At 47.1% G+C, this 21,657-nt stretch overlaps 1 protein-coding gene across 2 annotated transcripts in view; it reads right to left on the bottom strand.

Moving 5' to 3' along the window:
- Nucleotides 1-631: 631 nt before the first annotated feature.
- SNUPN (snurportin 1) overlaps nucleotides 632-21,657 on the bottom strand; it is a 31,794-nt gene continuing 10,768 nt past the window's right edge. For both annotated transcript variants that reach the window (XM_025390268.1, XM_025390267.1), the window contains exons 4-9: nucleotides 13,441-13,545; nucleotides 13,108-13,201; nucleotides 10,735-10,832; nucleotides 8,639-8,716; nucleotides 3,659-3,739; nucleotides 632-1,234 (exon numbers count right to left, since the gene is read on the bottom strand). In XM_025390268.1, the coding sequence (XP_025246053.1) occupies nucleotides 911-1,234; nucleotides 3,659-3,739; nucleotides 8,639-8,716; nucleotides 10,735-10,832; nucleotides 13,108-13,201; nucleotides 13,441-13,545 (780 nt within the window). In that variant the 3' untranslated portion in view covers nucleotides 632-910. The remainder of the gene's footprint in view (nucleotides 1,235-3,658; nucleotides 3,740-8,638; nucleotides 8,717-10,734; nucleotides 10,833-13,107; nucleotides 13,202-13,440; nucleotides 13,546-21,657) is intronic.

Raw genomic sequence — 21,657 nt, 5'->3', positions numbered from 1 at the left:
CGACTGAAGACACAGGAAGTGGGATCCATTTCCTGAACACAAGGCAGAAACTAATTAGTTAGTTTCTAACACAATCTTCCATTCTCACAGCTGCCAAAGAGCTCTAGTTTACAAATCTCAAGGGACCTTGCCTACTCAAAGTTTTTTCTTAGCTCCCTTCATCCATGACACAAAATCTAAAGCCCCCTATATCTCTCCAGCATCTTCTCCCATACTGTCCTGGTAGGCTTCTTTTCTCATGGGAGTGTGAGCTCCTCAAGGGCAGGGACTAAGTCCTGTCCACCTCCATAACCCCTCCACTCGGCAGGGGCCTAGGACAAGGCTTATCTCCTGGTAGGCACAAATGTTTGCAGAAGGAGTGAATGAACTCCATTTGCATTTTATCTCTGGCAATGTCTAAACCAAAGAAAATCACACTTGTCTTCTCAGAAGAGGGAACATATTCAAATACCCAGAATTGCAGTTCCTGGTAAAACCTTTCAGCAGCAGCAACTGGAAACTCAGCAGAATCTTTGAGTCTAAAAAGAGTGAAATGGGCCAAGACTTGAACGGCCATGGTTGAAGTACCCCAGAGGACTGGGGTGGGAAGGGAAGATTCATGGCTATCTAAAGCTTAAGAACCACAAACCAGTTCTTTCTTACAAATCACATATATATATTTACATTGTGGATCTGGGATACACTTATCACAGTAGGAGCTGCTCAAATCAATCTGAATGCTACCCAATCTGGGAACCTCCCCATAACTGTTTGAGCCAGCATTTCAGATTATAGATAAGCTGTTTCCAGCCAGACTGGCTTTGGAAAGTTCACTCTAAAGAATGAAGTCACCTGTTGTCACTGTCCTCCTGCCCAGGATTCCTTTTGGGGCCGGGTACCATCCTGTGGCTCGTTAAGGAGGCTTCCCTCTTTAATTCTCCATGAGGCTTCCAGGGTGGTCTGGGCTATGGGGAGAACTCTTCAACTTGGGAGTAGACAGGTGCTCCAACTCATAGTGCCCATTTTCAGAGGCCGTGTGTGTGAGTTTCTCCTTCATGCCTGCCTTCTGGCTCTTTTTGTGCTCCATAATCTGCTGGAGCTGGTGCCCAGCATAGTCTGGCTTGGTGGTCAGCGGCCCAGCTGGCACAGCTACACCAAGGACATCTGATACCATGTAGGGACGCAGCCAGCCCACCAAGGGAGTGCTTCCGGGGCTGTAGTGGGTCTGCTTGTGGTAGAAGAGAAGTCCATCTACCTATAAGATGGGGGGAAATTCAGGATCAAAATGACTTCTGGGGCCACATGTTTCCAGGAGAGCCTATACACACAAGGGCAGCTCTTGTGGTCCAACTCCTTTTTCTGGGTCACTGAAAGAGGAAAGAGTCCCAGCTTCTCACATATGCAGTTTCTCTAAATAAAGAAATGGCCTAGAAAACTAAATTTGAGAAAATAAAAACATTGGCTGGGCGTGGTGGCTCATGCTTGTAATCCCAGCACTCTGGAGGCTGAGGCAGGCAGATTGCTTGAGCTCAGGAGTTTGAGACCAGCCTAGGCAACATGGTAAGACCTCATTTCTACTAAAAATACAAAAAAATAGCCAGGCATGGTGGCACATGCCTGTAATCCCAGCTACTCAGGTGGCTGAGGCACCTGAACCCAGTAGGCAGAGAATGCAGTGAGCTGAGACCGCACCACTGCACTCCAGCCTGGTGACAGAGTGAGACGCTGTCTCAAAAAAAGAAAAAGAAAAGTAAAGAAAAACATAAATAGCACTTTTCTGTTTACAGAGTGCTTTCCTGCCCACTATTTCCCTATCTTACCCATGACAGTGTCTGAGAGAAGGGGCTGCTCATACTCAGGGAGTTCTGAGGACCTCCTTAAAACACACAGTGAGTAGGAAGCAGGAATTCAACTTGAACTCTGGTTTTCTGTCCCTAGATTCCACGGACTTTCCACCACTTAGGGGTCTGTGTTACGGTGGATGAGCTCTGTGCATGGAATGAAAAGCAGAGGAACTGGACAGGCCCCTCTGAGGCAGCAGACTGCTGTGTACAGGGGAAACAGGCTGTCCAGATGCCCTGCTTCCCTGGCTACCACTGGCTGCCTAAACCTCCCCCTAAATTGTTTGTGAGCCATATTCTGGGAAACAGTTTTTCTCAACGGGAAGACCTCCTCCACATTTTATTTTCTATGATTTAGTGACTCATCTCTAAAAAGCATTTATTGTCACTGGGGCATAAGGGTTATAAATAAAGATGGTATTCTTACCACCTTCTTAATTGACTGAAAGAAATGCTGGCAACTCAGCCTTTGCCATTTCCTCATTCGGGAAGCTGTGATCCTTACACAAAATTAAATCCAGTTCAAGCAAATGCTTGCAGTGACTAGGCAGTTTTTTTTTTTTGTTTTTTTTTTTAATCTTTTTTGAGACGGAGTTTCACTCTTGTTGCCCAGGCTGGAGTGGAGTGCAGTGGTGCAATCTCAGCTCAGTACAACCTCCACCTCCCAGGTTCAAGAGATTCTCCTCCCTCAAACTCCCAAGTAGCTGGGACTACAGGCATGTGCCACCACGCCTGGGTAATTTTTGTATTGTTAGTAGAGATGGGGTTTCACCATGTTGGCGAGGCTGGTCTTGAACTCCTGACCTCAGGTGATCCACCTGCTTCAGCCTCCCAAAGTGCTGGGATTACAGGTGTGAGCCACTGTGCCTGGCTAAGGCAGAATTTTTAAGGGAATGATGGGCAAAGGAAAATGTGCTTGTTGAGCCTAGAGAAGGTAACTGCAGGTTCTGAGGCTGACAAGACTGTCGAGGACTTGGGAGCCTCTGGGGCTGTGAGACTTTTTATTTTTGAGACAGAGTCTTGCGCTGTTGCCCAGGCTGGAGTGCAGTGGCTCAATCTTGGCTCACTGCAACCTCTGCCTTCCAGGTTCAAGCGATTCTCCTGCCTCAGCCTCCCGAGTAGCTGGGACTACAGGCATGTGCCAATATGCCCAGTTAATTTTTGTATTTTTAGCAGAAATGGGGTTTTGCCATGTTGGCCAGGCTGGTCTTGAACTCCTGACCTCAAGTGATCCACCAGCCTCGGCCTTCCCAAGTGCTGGGATTATAGGCGTGAGCCACCGTGCCCAGCTGCTGTGAGACTTTCAGTGCTAAAACAGGGCGAGTCGTCAGCAAACTGGAATGAGGTAGTCACCTGACTCATGCGCCTGCTCAGCAAGTGCTCCTGTCCCCAGGGGCCATCTTCTTTGGTGATGAAAGGATTAGGGAGTTTGGACATTTGTTGGGGTCATTCAGTCACAGAAGCCCTTTCACTTTATAAGCAGCCACGACAGTCAAACCAGGGACCTGGGTCTCAGCTTGCAGTAGGAAGAGGCACACAAGAGGGATCTAGGCATGGGAGTCTTGCTCCTATCTGGGCCTCAGTGTCTCCATCTGTAAGATGAGGCAGTTGGACGAGCTGTCCACTGGCCCTTCCAGTGCCAGCATTCTGACTTATCCAGCAGGGGTGGAGCTCAGGCTCTGAAGGGCAGCAAGTACATCCTCCCTCCAGAATCAGCTTTCAGTCCCTTTCTGATGCTTTGACACAGCACAATCAAGGAATATTTTAAGACTTTGTGTAACCAAGTCTCTCTGCAGCCTATTATCATGTCAAGGCAATAAAGACAATGGTTTCGTTACCTCAAAAGGGAAATCCATAGACAGCACATCACACAGGCTTTCGGGAGTGCAAGGGAAATTCTTTAGCCCCACAAATTTAAACTGAAATAGAAATTAGAACAAGGAATTAGTACATGTTATAAATGATATTGGCCCAAGCAACTGAAAATCTCTGTCAGGCCGGGCATAGTGGCTCACACCTGTAATCCCAGCACTTTGGGAGGCAGACGCAGGCGGATCACCTGAGGTCAAGAGCTCAAGACCAGCCTGGCCAACATGGTGAAACCCCATCTCTACTAAAAATACAAAAATTAGCCAGGCATAGTGGCATGTGCCTGTAGTCCCAGCTACTTGGGAGGCTGAGGCAGGAAAATAGCTTGAACCCGGGAGGGGGAGGTTGTGGTGAGCTGTGATCGTGCCACTGCACTCCGGACTGGGCGACAGAGCAAGACTCCATCTCAAAAAAAGCAAAAAGAAAAGAAAATCTCTGTCAAAGAAGAAAAATCTGTAATCCCAGCTACTTGGGAGGCTGCTGAGGTAAGAGGATCGCTTGAGCCTGAGGTCAAGGCTGCAGTAAGCTGAGATTGCGCCACTGCACTCCAGCCTGAGTGACAGAGCCAGACCCTGTCTCAAAAACCAAACAAAACCAAATTAAACCAAGCCAAAACAAAAAAAAAAAGAAGAAGAGTTTTCAGTCTCATCCTTCTCTACCAATTCCCCTGTACTTACTCTCTTAACTACTAGGTCATGGTTCCCAATCTTCCCCTTTTGTTTTAGAGATGAGATCTCACTCTGTCACCCACGCTGGAGAGCATTGGCACAATCACAGCTCACCGCATCCTCAAATTCCTGGGCTCAAGGATTCTCCCACCTCAGTTTCCCAGTATGTTGCAATTATAGGCATGAGCCACTGTACCCAGCCCCAACCTTCTTTAATCCACAAGAATCATCTGGGGAGTTTTTAAAAATTACTGATACTCGGGAGGCTGAGGCAGGAAAATGACGTGAACCTGGGAGGCGGAGCTTGCAGTGAGCCGAGATGGCGCCACTGTACTCCAACCTGAGCGACAGAGACTCCGTGTCTTAAAAAAAAAAAAAAAAAAAATTACTGATGCTGGCCAGGTGTGGTGGCTCACACCTCTAATCCCAGCACTTTGGGAAGCCAAGGAGGGCAGACCACGAGGTCAGGAGTTCGAGACCAGCCTGACCAATATGGTGAAACCCCCATCTCTACCAAAAATATAAAAATTAGCCAGGCATGGTGGCGCATATAAGTAGTCCCAGCTACTTGGGAGGCTGAGGCAGAAGAATCACTTGAACCTGGGAGGTAGAGGTTGCAGTGAGCTGAGACTGCACCACTGCACTCCAACCTGAGCAACAGAGCAAGACTCTGTCTCAAAAAAAAAAAAAAAAATTACTGATGCCCAGGCCCTACCCTGCGATTCTGACTGAACTGGTCTGGGGTGGGATCCAGGTTTTTGTTTTTTTGGTTTTTTTTGTTTGTTTTTTTTTTTTTTGTTTGTTTGTTTTTTTGAGACGGAGTCTCGCTCTGTCGCCCAGGCTGGAGTGCAGTGGCCAGATCTCAGCTCACTGCAAGCTCCGCCTCCCGGGTTCACGCCATTCTCCTGCCTCAGCCTCCCGAGTAGCTGGGACTACAGGCGCCCGCCACCTCGCCCGGCTAGTTTTTTGTACTTTTTAGTAGAGACGGGGTTTCACCGTATTAACCAGGATGGTCTCGATCTCCTGACCTCGTGATCCGCCCGTCTCGGCCTCCCAAAGTGCTGGGATTACAGGCTTGAGCCACCGCGCCCGGCCTTTTTGGTTTTTTTGAGACAGGGTTGCACTCTTTTACCCAGGCTGGAGTGCAGTGGCACAATCACAGCTCACTACAGCTTCAACCTCTTGGGCTCAAGTGATCCTCCCACCTCAACCTCTCAAATAGCTGGGACTCTATAGGTGCATGCCACCATGCCTAATCTGTTTTTGTATTTTTTTGTAGAGATGGGGTTCTGCTGTGTTGCCCAGGCTGGTTTCAAACTCCTGGGCTCAAGCAATCCACCTACCTCAGCCTCCCAAAGTGCTGGGATTATAGGCACATGTCACCATGCCTGGCTAATTTTTTTTGTTTGTATTTCTTTTGTAGAGATGGGGTTTTACCATGTTGCCCAGGCTGGTCTAGAACTACCGAGCTCAGGCACTCCACCTGCCTTGGCCACCCAAAGTGCTGGAATTACAGATGTGAGCCACTGTGCCTGGCCCAGGTATTTTTTTAAAAGCTCTCCAGTGGGCCAGGCGTGGTGGATCACACCTATAATCCCAGCACTTTGGGAGGCCGAGGGCGGCGGATCACGAGGTCAGAATGAGACCATCCTGGCTAACACAGTGAAACCCCATCCCTACTGAAAATACAAACAATTAGCTGGGCGTGTTGGCGGGTGCCTGTAGTCCCAGTTACTCAGGAGGCTGAGGCAGGAGAATGGTGTGAATCCGGGAGGCAGAGCTTGCAGTGAGCTGAGATGGCGCCACTGCGCTCCAGCCTGGGCAACGGCGCGAGACTCCGTCTCAAAAAAAAAAAAAAAAAAAAAAAAAAGCTCTCCAGTTGATTTTAACATACAGTCAGGACTGAGAACCACTGTATTATACTAGGTTGAGAGGTTGTGTGTTATTCTCTTGGCCCCATGACAGCTACCACTAATAAAGGGCTAGTGAAATCCTTTTCACACCTGCAAGGGTTTTTAGACTGAAGCAGCATAACAAAGTGATTAGAACGACAAACTCTAAAGTCAGATTCCTTGGGTTTGAATCCCAGTCTGCCAATTATGTAACCTCCATATACTTCCATCTTGTAAAATGGGATAATAACAGCACATATCTACTTCATAGGGTCGCTGTGTGGATTCAATGAGATAATACACATAGAGCACTTAAACCAGTGTCTTAGAGAAAGCAGCCTTCCCCTTCCTCAATGCATGTTCCTCCAGGACCTAGATGATAATAACATCACTGAAAGTACTGATCATATTTATTCTCCTACAACTGGTTGTCTAATTCCCTTTAACACTTTTTTTTTTTCCTGAGATGGAGTCTCGCTCTGTTGCCCAGGCTGGAGTACAGTGGCACAATCTTGGCTCACTGCAACCTCCGCCTCCTGGGTTCAAGTGGTTCTCCTGCCTCAGCCTCCCAAGTAGCTGGGATTATAGGCATGCACCACTACACCCGGCTAATTGTTTTTGTATTTAGTAGAGACAGGGTTTTGCCATGTTGGTCAGATTGGTCTCGAATTCCTGACCTTAAATGACCCACCTGCCTCGGCCTCCCAAAGTGCTGGGATTACAGGCGTGAGCCACCACGTCCAGCCCTTGTCTTTAACATTTTTTGTAAGCAATCCAAGCAAATACCAATCTGCAGGGCTAATAAAATGCCCTGAAAGTAGTTGTCACATATTTAAATCACTGAGTAGATAGCAAGATGCCTGGGCTATCACACTGGACTGTAAGACTTTGAGGAAGGCAGTCCCCTCTCTGAGCCTATGTTCTCATCTATAAAATGAAGGCGCTGAATAGAGGAAGGCAATCTCTGCTCAGACACAAGAGCAGTGGTTCTTGAAGTATGGGTGCCAAACCAGCTGTAGTATTACCACCAGAGAACTTGTTAGAAATGCATATTCTCAGATCCCACCCTAGACCTACTGAATCAGAAACCCTGGGAGTGAGGACTAGGAGTCTATGTTTTACCAGGCCTCCAGGTGCTGCTGATGCATGCTCAAGTTTGAGAACCAATGAACTAGAATTCTATTTTTTTTTTTTTTGAGATGGAGTTTCGCTCTGTCACTCAGGCTGGAGTGCAATGGTATGATCTCAGCTCACTGCAACCTCCACCTCCCAGGTTCAAGCGATTCTCCTGCCTCAGCTTCCTGAGTAGCTGGGATTACAGGAGCATGCTACCACACCCAGCTAATTTTTGTATTTTTAATAGAGACAGGGTTTTGCCATGTTGGCCAGGCAGATCTTGAACTCCTGACCTCAAGTGATCTGCCCACCTCAGCCTCCCGAAGTGCTGGGATTACAATCGTGAGCCACTGCACCTGGCCTATTTTTATTTTTTTTTTGAGACGGAGTCTTGACCGCCCAGGTTGGAGTGCAGTGACGCGATCTCAACTCACTGCAACTTCTACCTCCCAGGTTCACGTGATTCTCCTGCCTCAGCCTCCCGAGTAACTGGTATAACAGGCATGCGCCACCATGCCCGGCTAATTTTTTATATTTTTAGTAGCGATGGGGTTTCACCATGTTGGCCAGGCTGGTCTCAAACTCCTCACCTCAAGTGATCCACCTACCTTGGCCTCCTCATCCGCCTGCCTCAGCCTCCCAAAGTGCTAGGATTACAGGCATAAGCCACTGCACCCAGCCATCAATCATTATTTATTGAGTGCCTACCATGAGTATTATGTTAGGAGGACTTGTATATAATAATTCGGTTCTTGTAACAACCCTGTAAATCAGATGTTATTATCCTATTTTACAGATGGAAAATCTAAGGGTAAGTGAGATTATTAACTTAACCTAGTAATAATTATTTTTAGTCTTTTTTTAGTTATTATTACTTCAATAGGTTTTTGGGGAAGAGGTAGTGTTTGGTTACATGAATAAGCTCTTTAGTGGTGATTTCTGATATTTGGTGCACCCACCACCCAAGCAGTATACACTGTGCCCAATTATCTCTCACCTCCCTTCCCCTTCCCCAGAGTTCCCAAAGTTGATTGTATCATTCTTAAGGCTTTACATCCTCATAGCTTAGATCCCAATTAAGAGTGAGAACATAGGATGTTAAATTAGTAATAAAAGCCAAAAATGGAATTCAGATCTACATGATTGATACTCTTCCCTTTATACCATGCTGCCTCAAAAAAGATCATTTTATACATAATGATTGTATTTAGATAACAGACCAATCCACACTACTCCCCATAAGGAACTCTGTGATCCTAACACCAGGTCTTACAGGATTGAGCTTGGTTTTCTCTCCCAGTCCTTCTTCTTCTGGTAACTTTGAATGCATCCAGTAGAATCGGAAATCAGTCTGCCACAGAGAAGGGAAACAGAAAGATTAAATACTTTCCGTTTCAAACTCTAATATAAACAAAAACACCCTATTCTATTTTTTTTTTTTTTTTTTGAGATGGAGTCTTGCTCTGTAGCCCAGGCTGGAGTACAATGGCACGGTCTCGGCTCACTGCAACCTCCGCCTCCTGAGTTCAAGCGATTCTCCTGCCTCCCGAGTAGCTGGGACTACAGGCGCCCAACACCACACCAGGCTAATTTTTGTATTTTTGGTAGAGACGAGGTTTCACCATGTTGGCCAGGATGGTCTCGATTTCCTGACCTTGTGATCTCCCCACCTTGAGCCTCCCAAAGTGCTGGGATTACAGGCGTGAGCCACTGTACCTGCCGGGCCTCTTCATTCTTTTAAATTATTTTGCTTTTGGAAATTTAAAAAGGCACATATAGTCCTTTGTTTAAATTATAAAAATATATTTGGTTTTAGTTACCAAATTTGTAGGTTGTGAATACATGTAATAAAATATCATTCAGCAGAATTAAAGCAAAATATGTTCTAGATTGAATTTATGTTCTGAGTTGTAGGCTAGGTTCTGCATTTGGGCAAGATACTTAAGACCCGTGCTTCTTAACATCTCAGCTTCCGTATCTATATGTCAAGGACAGGCCAGGTGCAGTGGTTCATGCCCAGCACTTCGGTAGGCCAAGGCGGGTGGATCACTTGAGGTCAGGAGTTCAAGACAGCCTGGCCAACATGGTGAAACGCTGTCTCTACTAAAAATAGAAAAATTAGCTGGGTGTGGTGGCAAGCGCCTGCAATCCCAGCTATTCAGGAGGCTGAGGCAGGAGAATTGCTTGAACCCAGGAAGCAGAAGTTGCAGTAAGCCAGATCGCACCACTGCACTCCAACCTGGGTGACAGAGTGAGACTCCGCCTCAAAGAAAAAAAAAGGATAATAATAGTACTTACCTTACAATAAGGAGGTGTTGTAAGGGATTTAATGAGCTAATGCACAAAGCGCTTAGCAATGCACATCTTGATTGTTATTGTTTGAATGAGATGCACTTTAGAATTCTGACTACCAACACCTAGCGTGTTTCGGAAACCTAGTGTGCAGGAATGGCTTAGAAAGAAGCAGACTATGGCGACAGGCTGCATGAAGATCACTGGAGGCCTGTTCACACATCAGCCTCGGGCCCATGGCTTCTGGTTCAGCAGGTCTGAGAATGTGCATTTCTACAACGTTCTGATATGCCTGGTCTGGAGACTACACATTGAGAACCACTATAATAAACTAATTGACAGGGAGCAAAAGGAAGTACAAAAACCCCCAAACCCACTATTATACAACTGGGACAATGATGGGGAGAGTGTTATTAACAGGGATGGAGGCCTGTGGGGTTCACTCAGCCTCACCTGATGACTGCTGCTGTTACCTATTAAGAATCAGCAATAGTAAAATGTTGGGGGTATGGTGAAACTAAAGGGGAGAATATTGGGGCCTCTCCTCACTTGAAAAGTCTCCTCCTAGAGCTAACCTTTGAGATTTGAGGTTCTGGGTCATACCAAGGAGGCCCTGCCATTTTCAGGGTCAGGATGTGGTTGGTGAAGGAGTGGAGGTTGCAGGAGTCTAGTAGATGGTGACTTACATTCAATTCCACCTTCTCTTCCTGGGGCTGCCTGCACAAAGTGGCACCCCCACCCCCTTGCCCCACAATCTTCACTGCCAAAAATCCTCCCATACTCTGGAGAGAGATAAGGGGGCAGGTGCAGCTGCTACCAAGTCCCAGCCTACACCCCTGCCGTTTCTCTCTTTCCTCCTCTCAAGAACTGCATGTTTCTCTTAGTTCCTCCTATTTCTCTTTTAAAACTAAGCTAATTTAAACACACTCAAAGATGCAGGGAGCATTAGATAATGTTCTTGATATACCACATCCTGTACACACCAAGAAATTGGTCACGTACCAAACCCACATGCTGAGCTGTTTTCCCGGGAGGAGAGGAGAAGACAAGAGCCATGAGGAGAGGATCCATCCCTACCTGGCAATCATAAAAAGGGTGTCCCCGCCAGCACATCACATCCAGAACGTAGTAGGTCTGGTTTACCTCACTGTAAATGCAATCTAGAATGGTGTAGTCTGGGGACACAAAGCAGAAAGTCAGCACAGAGTTCTTCTTCCAACCAGGTTCCTTCCACCACAACCTAGGGAGCCCTATCCTAGAGGCTCCAGTCCAACAATCCTCAGTGCTTGCAGCAGTCACTGGCACTAAGGACTAAGGATTCACTGGGGAGAGAACCCTGCCTGGCTACCAGCTACAGCTTCATGGTGACTTGGGGTAAGACAGCACAAGACGGATCAAGGCAAACCTTAAGCAAAGTGAGAATTCTGAAGTTTTAGATAAACTGGCACATTTATTCACCTCAGAGAGGTTTAAAAGCAAGTCATCTTCCATTTTAGTTTACAACTGCTTTTTGAGTTTCTATCATAGGCACTGTGTTATGTGGGGAATATTAACTATAAATATTCCCTGCCTTTAAGGAAATTACCATTTGGTTAAGGGGATAAGATGATCATGGAAGAAAGAACTAAGAGTTAAATTACAGAGCTCATACTAACAGCAACAGGAGTTCCAGAAAGAGAAGTCTGGAGCAGCAGGAAATGCTTCAAGGGAGAGACGCAATACAAATAAGAGTCTTCTGGGACCAGGAGGGTTTAAACAACAGGGCAGAGAGGTGAAGAGAGGGCATTTCAGACCCATGTACTGATGTGGCACGAGCAAAGGCCCAGAGGCAGAATGAACTGGGCACATGAGGGGAGGCAAGTCAGCTGAACAGAAGATGGGTATAACGAGTAGGGAAGACATGGGATGGGGGGACAAAGCCTGCATGTGAAAGGCACTAAACGCCAGTAAAGAAGTCAGATCTAGGCCGGGTGCAGTGGCTCACACCTGTAGTCCCAGCACTTTGGGAGGCGGAGGCAGGCAGATGGCTCTGAGCCCAGGAGTTCCAGACTAGCCTGCGCAACATGGCAAAACCCCATCTCTACCAAAAGTACAAAAAATTAGCTGGGCGTGGTGGCGCACTCCTGTACTCCCAGTTACTCAGGAAGTTGAGGTGGGAGGATCACTTGAGCCTGAGAGGTAACGGCTGCAGTGAGCTGTGATCATGCCCCTGAACCCGAGCCTGGGCCACAGAGTGAGACCATGTAAAAAAATAAAAAAGAGAAGTCTGGGCTCAGTACAGAGGACATGAGGAACTTCCAAAGGAGCCTGAGCAGGTAGAGAAGCAAGCAAGCCTAGATCTGTCAATTCCTGCCTGAATAACCATGGGTAAGTTATTTCTCCTCCATGACCTTAGTCCACTTAGCTAGGCCCAGTGGGGAGGAAGAAGCTAAGGTTACAACAATGAGAAAGGAGAAAAGGGAGTTTGGCAGGGAAGCGCCAGCATCAGTTGACTGTACCATTATAAAGCTTGGTATTCTCCAAGGGACATTTCCCCCTAAATCTGCATCTGTTGTCTCGTAATAGAAGTCCAAAGACATGCTGACCTTAATTCAGGAATTTATGGACCATCAGGCCTCATGGGACTGCATTTATTCTGTACCTGAGGAGGCTTGACCTTGAAGGGGAGGTGCTTGGTCCAGGGACCAGGATGGTGTCTACATGCAGTTTCTTTTTTTTTTTTTTTTTTTTTTTTTTTTTTTTTTTTTTTTTTTTTTTTGAGACGGAGTCTGGCTCTGTCGCCCGGGCTGGAGTGCAGTGGCCGGATCTCAGCTCACTGCAAGCTCCGCCCCCCGGGTTTACGCCATTCTCCTGCCTCAGCCTCCCGAGTAGCTGGGACTACAGGCGCCCGCCGCCTCGCCCGGCTAGTTTTTTGTATTTTTTTAGTAGAGACGGGGTTTCACCGTGTTCGCCAGGATGGTCTCGATCTCCTGACCTCGTGATCCGCCCGTCTCGGCCTCCCAAAGTGCTGGGATTACAGGCTTGAGCCACCGCGCCCGGCTACATGCAGTTTCAAAGATAAGCTTTCAGGCCAGGTGCAGTGGCTCACGCCTGTAATCCCAGGAATTTGGGAGGCCAAGGTGGGCAGATCACTTTGAGGCCAGGAGTTCAAGACCAGCCTGGCCAAAATGGTGAAACCCAGTCTCTACTAAAAGTACAAAAATTAGCCGGGTGCAGTGGCGAATGCCTATAATCCCAGCTACTCAGGAGGCTGAGGCAGGAGAATCACTTGAACCTGGGAGGCAGAAGTTACAGTGAGCCAACATTGTGCCACTGTACTCCAGCTTGGGCAACAAAGTGAGACTCTGTCTCAAAAAACAAAAAAAAAACAAGATAAATTATCAAAGTGGGTCTTTAAAGCACATTACACTGTCTTTTACTGATTAATAAGTAGACACTCTATGTAGGTACCTTTTGCTGTTGAGTTTCGCCTATTGCCTCCTGGCAGAAGGGAAGAAAACCTGTTGACACAGTAGCCACTCTTGGTGTAGGCACTGGTAGAACCCTGCGGGGAGAGAAAGTTACCATTCTCATTAGACCTCAAGGTCTCCTCGCCCTCTTGCTTCCTCATTCTGCAGGAATGTTACTGGACCAAAGATGACTCTTAACAAATCCTTCCTGCAGGACAGTGTTTCAAGCTCCACACCAGGCACAGCTGTTGTGGCGGATGAGGAAAATGGAGCAACAAACAATCCCTCCCACTACAGACTAGGCCTACTGGCATGGGGGCAGACAGTTACTCACCCTGGAGGCCACGATAAGAGCTCTTTTTCCAACAGGGCACACGACCACAATCCATTCCCGCCCCAAATCTGAAGGAACGTCAATTAACCACTCAGAAAGCATTAACTGGAAATGCAAAAAATAGTGTTAAAGATCAGCAAGGGTGTGCTACTTGAATGTCTACAATGTCAGGGCATTCATATCCTGTGTGTATATTAAAAACCCGAGTGAAAGAATGAGGGCAGAGAGTTGGACATGGTGGCTCATGCCTGTAATCCCAACACTTTGGGAGGCTGCAGCAGGTGGATCACCTGAGGTCAGGAGTTCGAGACCAGCTTGGCCAACATAGTGAAATCCCGTCTCTGCTAAAAAATACAAAAAATTAGCTGGGTGTGGTGGCAGGCACCTGTAATCCCAGCTACTAGGAAGGCTGAGGCAGGAGAATTGCTTGAACCCAGGAGGCAGAGGTTGCAGTGAGCAAAAATGGCACCATTGCATTCCAGCCAGGGCAACAAGAGCGAAACTCCGTCTCAAAAAAAAAAAATGAGGGCCGGGCGTGGTGGCTCACGCCTGTAATCCCAGCACTTTGGGAGGCCGAGGCGGGCGGATCACAAGGTCAGGAGATCGAGACCACAGTGAAACCTCGTCTCTACTAAAAATACAAAAAAATTAGCCGGGCGCGGTTGTGGGCGCCTGTAGTCCCAGCTACTTGGGAGGCTGAGGCAGGAGAATGGCGGGAACCCGGGAGGCGGAGCTTGCAGTGAGCTGAGATCCGGCCACTGCACTCCAGCCTGGGCGACAGAGCGAGACTCCGTCTCAAAAAAAAAAAAAAAAAAAAAAAAAAGAGGGCAGAAAAGGCTGACAGTGGCACCTCCATCCCATGTGCTCTAGGGAGTTGGTTGTGTCTCCTGCACAGCTGACAGGATGATGGGGGCCACTGACTATGAATTTCGGCTTCTCTCCTCCATCTCCACCTGCACCCACACCATGCTTACTGCCTCACCTCCTGGGTCAGGGTGATGAACGCTCTTCCTTTCCTTACTTTGTCCATCTCCTCCTATCATCATTACTATTATGTTCCATGGTCACATCTCAGAGATGAATAAGATCCCTGACCTTGAGATGCTCTTCGACTAGACCAGCATTTCCCAAACTGATGCCCCAAATATGGTACTAAAGGATGTTAGGAAACCTGCCTTAAAAAACAAAACAACACCAAACCAAACCAACAAAAACAGTGATGTGGTGAAATTAATTTGGGAAGACAAACTCTTCCACTCAGTCTCTTCCATCTGTAAAGACTTTGTCCCATGGGCCGGGCGCGGTGGCTCACACCTGTAGTCCCAGCACTTTGGGAGGCCAAGGTGGGCGAATCATGAGGTCAAGAGATCGAGACCATTCTGGCCAACATGGTGAAACCCCGTCTCTACCAAAAATACAAAAATTAGCTGGGCGTGTTGGCGGGCACCTGTAATCCTAGCTACTCAGGTAGCTGAGGCAGGTGAATAGTTTGAACCCAGGAGGCGGAGGTTGCAGTGAGCCAAGTTCATGCCACTGCACTCCAGCCTGGCAACAGCGTGAGACTTCATCCCAAAAAGAAAAAAAAAAAGACTTTGTCCCATCAATTAATCCCTCCCATTGAATCTTTCATTTCTCCTTCCCTTTAGAGACTCACTCCCAGTCTTAAAAAAAAAAACTTTTTGTGGCCGGGCGCAGTGGCTCACGCCTATAATCCCAGAACTTTGAGAGGCCAAGGAGGGCAGATCATGAGGCCAAGAGATCAAGACCATCCTGGCCAACAGGGTGAAACCCCGTCTCTACTGAAAATACAAAAATTAGCTGGGCGTGGTGACGTGCACCTGTAGTCCCAGCTACTCAGGAGGTTGAGGCAAGAGAATCACTTGAAGCTGGGAGATGGAGGTTGCAGTGAGCCGAGACCGCACCACTGCACTACAGCCTGGCAACAGAGCGAGACTCTGTCTCAAAAAAAAACTTTTTGTCACTCAGCATTTCTGCTGAGCTACTCCACTTTCTCCTAGTTTAAAACTACTTAATACTTCTTGATGCTGCCTTCCTGCTCACTCTGACAGTCACAGTCCAGATTTGCTACCCACAGTCCTACTGAAGGCCCTCAGTGACCTCTTCCCATACCTCTTCCTTTTGTTTTTTTTTTTTTTTTGAATTGGCGTCTCACTCTGTCGCCCTAAGCTGGAGTGCTGTGGCACAATCTCACTTCACTGCAACCTCCACCTCCCGGGTTCAAGCGATCCTCCCATCTCAGCCTCCCTAGTAGCCGGGACTACAGGCACACGCTGTAGACTCCGTCTCAAAAAAAAATGAGCCCAGCTCATTTTTGTATTTTTAGTAGAGACAGGGTTTTACCATTTTGGCCAGGCTGGTCTCGAACTCCTGACCTCAGGTGATCCACCCACCTCGGCCTCCCAAAGTGCTGGGATTACAGGTATGAGCCACCAAGCCTGGCCTCCCATACTTCTTCCTTATCCTTCCCACTCTACTCCTTGCCCTATATAATGCTACCAGCCACATCTTTCTTCTTGACACACGTTCTCTTGGCCCCATGACATAGCACTACTCTGTTTTTCCCTCTAAACATTCCTCCACACACTCCCCCAAAATATGTAATCTTCAGGGGGCTGTTTTAGGTCCCCCTTTTCTCTTAGATGCTGTCCCCATTAGGGGTGGATCTCATCTATTTCTATAGCTTCACTTGTTACTTCTAAGAGGATGCCTCCTAATGCTCCTTCATCTCCAGACTTCTTTCCTCCACACCCACCTATATTGCCAGATGTCTGTTTGGTATCTCTTTCTCTGTTTGTCTCCTCTGCACCTAAAACTCAGTATATCCAAAATGGAATTAACTACCTTCTGTTGCCTAAGTACTTCCACCCCTGAAACACCTACCCTTCCCTTCTGTATCTCATAACCTTGTTAATGGCATCATCACTCTGTTACTGAATCTTAGATTTTAAGCATAATCTAGACAAATTAGACTACATCAAAATTTAAAAATTCTGTGCTGCCAACAATATCACCAAGAAGACAAAAAGACAACCCACAGAATGAAAGAAAATATGTGCAAATCATGTATCTGATAAGGAACTTGTATCTAGAATATATTAAAAACTCTTATAGTTCAATAATAAAAAGATAAATACTCAATTAAAAAATGAGGCAGGCAGATCACGAGGTCAGGAGATCAAGACCATCCTGGCTAACACGGCGAAACCCCATCTCTACTGAAAATACAAAAAAAAATTAGCCAGGCGTGGTGGCGGGTGCCTGTAGTCCCAGCTGCTTGGGAGGCTGAGGCAGGAGAATGGCGTGAACCCAGGAGGCGGAGCTTGCAGTGAGCCGAGATCGCGCCACTGCATCCAGCCTGGGCGACACAGCGAGACTCCGTCTAAAAAGAAGAAGAAGAAAAAAAAAAAGGGCAAAGGGCAAAGGATTTGAATAGACATTTCTCCAAAGAAGATATACAAATAACCAACACGCACAAGAAAACATGTTTAACATCAGGCCAGCGCAGTGGCTCACGTCTGTAATCCCAGCACTTTGGGAGGTTGAGGTGGGCAGATCACAAGGTTGGGAGTTCAAGACCAGCCTGGACAATATGGTGAAACCCCATTTCTTTTTTTTTTTTTTTTTTTTTTTTTTTTTTTTGAGACGCGGAGTCTCACTGTGTCTCCCAGGCTGGAGTGCAGTGGCGTGATCTCGGCTCACTGCAAGCTCCGCCTCCCGGGTTCACGCCATTCTCCCGCCTCAGCCTCCCAAGTAGCTGGGACTACAGGCGCCCGCTACCGTGCCCGGCTAATTTTTTGTATTTTTAGTAGAGACGGGGTTTCACCATGTTAGCCAGGATAGTCTCGATCTCCTGACCTCGTGATCCACCCGCCTCGGCCTCCCAAAGTGCTGGGATTACAGGCTTGAGCCACCGCGCCCGGCCGAAACCCCATTTCTACTAAAAATACAAAACTTAGCCGGATGTGGTGGCAGGGGAATGTAGTCCCAGCTACTTGGGAGGCTGACACAGGAGAATCACTTGAACCCAGGAGGCAGAGGTTGCAGTGAGCTGAGATCGTGCCATGGCACTCCAGCCTGGGCGAGAGAGCGAGACTCCATCTCAAAAAAAAAAAAAGATGTTTAACATCATTAGTCACTAGGGAAATACAAATCAAAACCACAAGACACCACTTCACACCCACTAAGATGGCTATACTTAAAAGGATGGACAATAACAAGTGTTGGCAAAGCTGTGGAGAAATTGGAATACTTACATGTTGCTGGTGGGAATGTAAAGTAGTGGAGTCACTTTGGAGAACAGTCTAGCACTTCCTCAAAAGGTTAAACAGAGTTATCATATATATACCCAGGAATTCCACTTCCAGATATATACACAAGAGAAATGAAAACATATGCTCACACAAAAACTTGTAGTACATGAATGTTAATAAGGGCATTATTTGGCCAAGTGCAGTAGCTCACACCTGTAATCCCAGCACTTTGGGAGGCCAAGGTGGGTGGATCAGCTCAGGTCACAAGTTTGAGACCAACCTGGTCAACATGGTGAAACCCCCGTCTCTACTAAAAGTATAAAAAGTAGCTGGGTGTGATGGCGCACACCTGTAATCCCAGCTACTAGGGAGGCTGAGGCAAGAGAATCACTTGAACTCAGGACATGGAGGCTGCAGTGAGCCAAGAACATGCCACTGTACTCCAGCCTGGATGACAGAGTGAGACTCTACCTCAAAAAAATAAATAAATAAAATAAATTTAAAAATCAAATAAAAATGGCATTATTCATAACAGCCAAAAAGTGGGAGCATCTCAAATAGCCATAAACTGAAGAATGAATAAACGAAATGTAGTCTATCCATACAGTGGAATATTATTTGGTAATAAAAAGGAGTGAAGTACTGATACATGGTACAACATGATGAACTTTGGAATCCTCACGCTAAGTAAAAGAAGCCAGTAACAGAAGTCCACATATTATATGATTCCCTTTCTATGAAATGTCCAGAATAGGCACAGAAAGTAGATTAGTGATTAGGGGCTACAGGGAAGAATGGAGAGTGACACTAATTAGTATGGGGGTTTCTTTTGGGGATAAGGAAAATGTTCTAGAATTAAATAGTGGTGATGGTTGCACAGTCTTGTGACTACACTAGGGCACTGAGTCAGGTTTATTATAGTGATCTGCTGTTTCATGGCCTGAACTTCACCCTGGCTGGTCTGGGGTGGCTGGGCAGGCTTACTTTATTCAAAAACATTAAACTACACAATAAAAATAGGCAAATTGTATGGTATATGAATTATATCTCAATATAACTGTTTAAAAAATAGTCGTAGCAGCTAATACTTGTGGGGCAGTTATGGGCTCTGGACTAGGTATTTAAGGTACATTAGCATTATTTCATTTAATCCTCCTACCAATCCTGTGTGATAAGTACTATTACTATCCCCTATTTTACAGATAAGAAACCAAAGACTTAGAGTGGTTAAAATATCTTGCTTAAGGTCAACACAGAGCCTAGCTTTGAGATCAGATCTATGTGACCTCAAAGCTTACATCCTTGACCACTTCTTATACTGCCTCTCATATCCAGTCCACTGCTAAGTTCTTCTATTCTATCTGGCAACATTTATTTTTTATTTATTTATTTTTTATAGAGATGGGATCTTCATATGCTGCCCAGGCTGGTCTCAAACTCCTGGCCTCAAGCAATCCTCCTGCCTTGGCCTCCCAAAGTGCTGGAATTACAAGTGTGAGATACTATACCCGGCCTCCCTGCATATATATATATATTTGTTTGTTTTGAGATGGACTACAGCTTTGTCACCCAGGCTGGAGTACAATGGCATGATCTCGGCTCACTGCAGCCTCCACTTCCCAGGTTCAAGTGATTTTCTGCCTCAGCCTCCCGAGTAGCTGGGATTACAGGCACCCACCACACTTGGCTAATTTTTGTATTTTTAATAGATGGGGTTTCACCACGTTGGCCGGGCTGGCCTCGAATTCCTGGTCTTAGCCTCCCAAAGTGCTGGGATTACAGGTGTGAGCCACTGTGCCCGGCCCCTACACATATTTTTGAGGCCTGTTACATCTCTTCTGCCATACTCCTTCCCCTAACTCTATGCCACTCCACCCTAACTGGACTGCAAACTGCTCCTGGGCACACCATATACTCCTTTCCCGCTTCTGGGCCTCGTGCTCAGCCTGTTTGTTCCCACTGCCTGGAATGCCCTAAAATGCACTGCACTTCTATATATTAATGTCCTACTTACCCTTCAAGGCTGCCTCTTCCTTCATTAACCCTTCTCTGATTTCACGCCCCCTCCTTCCTCCCTGGTTGGAATCTCACTTTTTTTTTTTTTTTAGATGGAGTCTTGCTGTGTCACCCAGGCTGGAGTGCAGTGGCGTGATCTCAGCTCACTGCACGCTCCGCCTCCCAGGTTCAAGTGATTTTCTGCCTCAGCTTCCCAAGTAACTGGGACTACAGGCGCCTGCCACCACGCCCGGTTAACTTTTTTTTGTATTTTTAGTAGAGACAGGGTTTCACTGTGTTACTTTTTGATAGCACAAAACATCTTCTACACCTATTCTAGGAGTACAGGGGCTATTTCTGCTCCACATCTATCTTCCCATGTCATAGCATAGTTTAACACAGAGCAGGTCTTTCAATAACGCTTACTGAACAAAATTGAATTGTACTTTGTCACAGAGGATGTTATCTATACTGTATTTGGGGTAAAGAAACGGGCTGTGGGAGTGCATGCAAGAACCATATTCCATTGTTTTTTATTTAGAGATGGGGTCTCACTGGGCGCAGTGGCTCACGCCTGTAATCCCAGCACTTTGGGAGGCTGAGGTGGGGTGGATCACCTGAGGTCAGGAGTTCGAGACCCACCTGGCCAACATGGTGAAACCCTATCTCTAGGCCGGGCGCAGTGGCTCAAGCCTGTAATCCCAGCACTTTGGGAGGCCGAGGCGGGTGGATCATGAGGTCAGGAGATCGAGACCATCCTGGCTAACATGGTGAAACCCCGTCTCTACTAAAAATACAAAAAACTAGCCGGGCGTGGTGGCGGGCGCCTGTAGTCCCAGCTACTCGGAGGCTGAGGCAGGAGAATGGCGTAAACCCGGGAGGCGGAGCTTGCAGTGAGCCGAGATCGCGCCACTGCACTCCAGCCTGGGTGACACAGCGAGACTCCGTCTCAAAAAAAAAAAAAAAGAAACCCTGTCTCTACTAAAAATACAGAAAAGTAGCTGGGAGTGGTGGCAGGCGTCTGTAATCCCAGCTACTCAGGAGGCTGAGGCAGGAGAACTGCTTGAACCCAGGAGGCAGAGGCTGCAGTGAGCCAAGATTGCACCACTGCACTCCAGCCTGGGCAACAAGAGTGAAACTCCATCTCAAAAAAAAAAAAAAAAGAGAGATGGGGATCTCACTATGTTAGCCAGGTTGGTCTTGAACTCCTGGCTTCAAGTAATCCTCCCACCTTGGCCCCCCAAAGTGTTGAGATTACAGGTATGAGCCACCACACTCAGGCCCAGGAACCATATTCTAAAGGCAGGGGAGAATTCTGAGATGACAAGATACTTGGGTTCTAGACGCAAGTATATGATAGCGGGGTAGACCTCTCTCCCAACTTGGACCCATACCCTGCTTCCTGAAATACCTGAGCTGCCTGGAACACACGAACAGTCTCTCCCCATGCTTCTTTCCCTATGGTACCACAGCCATGTTGGTTTCCTCTCCGGATCTAAAAGGGCACTGAGTCAGGTTTATTATAGTGATCTGCTGTTTCATGGCCTGAACCTCACCTTGGCCAACTGGCTGGTCTGGGGTGGCTGGGCAGGCTCGCTTTATTCAAGAGCAGCTGTACTTCCCACCTGCCACCGCATGAGTGTGAAATTTCAAAACTGGCCTCATAGTACACTGCCTGGGAAAGATTCTACGACCCAGAGAAGTGGAAGGAGTCAGTGGTAGTCTGGGCAGGCCCCATCCAGAACAGTTGTGCAGTGACAACTGAAAAAAATGACAAGGATAAGGAGTCTGTTACTATATCAATAGCTCAGGGACTTTCTGCAGTGGGCTGGCAGCCTTTGGTAACAGCATAGACTAATAGTTCCCAAACCCCACCACCCACAGACTCCATCAGTGATTCCTAGTCAGTCCATAGCACAGTAAGCCATCTCTTCTTATCATCCCATACGCT

The sequence above is a fragment of the Theropithecus gelada genome, chromosome 7a, assembly GCF_003255815.1.
Source record: "Theropithecus gelada isolate Dixy chromosome 7a, Tgel_1.0, whole genome shotgun sequence".
NCBI classification, from domain to species: Eukaryota; Metazoa; Chordata; class Mammalia; order Primates; family Cercopithecidae; genus Theropithecus; species Theropithecus gelada.
The sequence above is the reverse complement of the archived record's forward strand: the minus strand, read 5'-3'. Positions and strand labels throughout refer to the sequence as shown.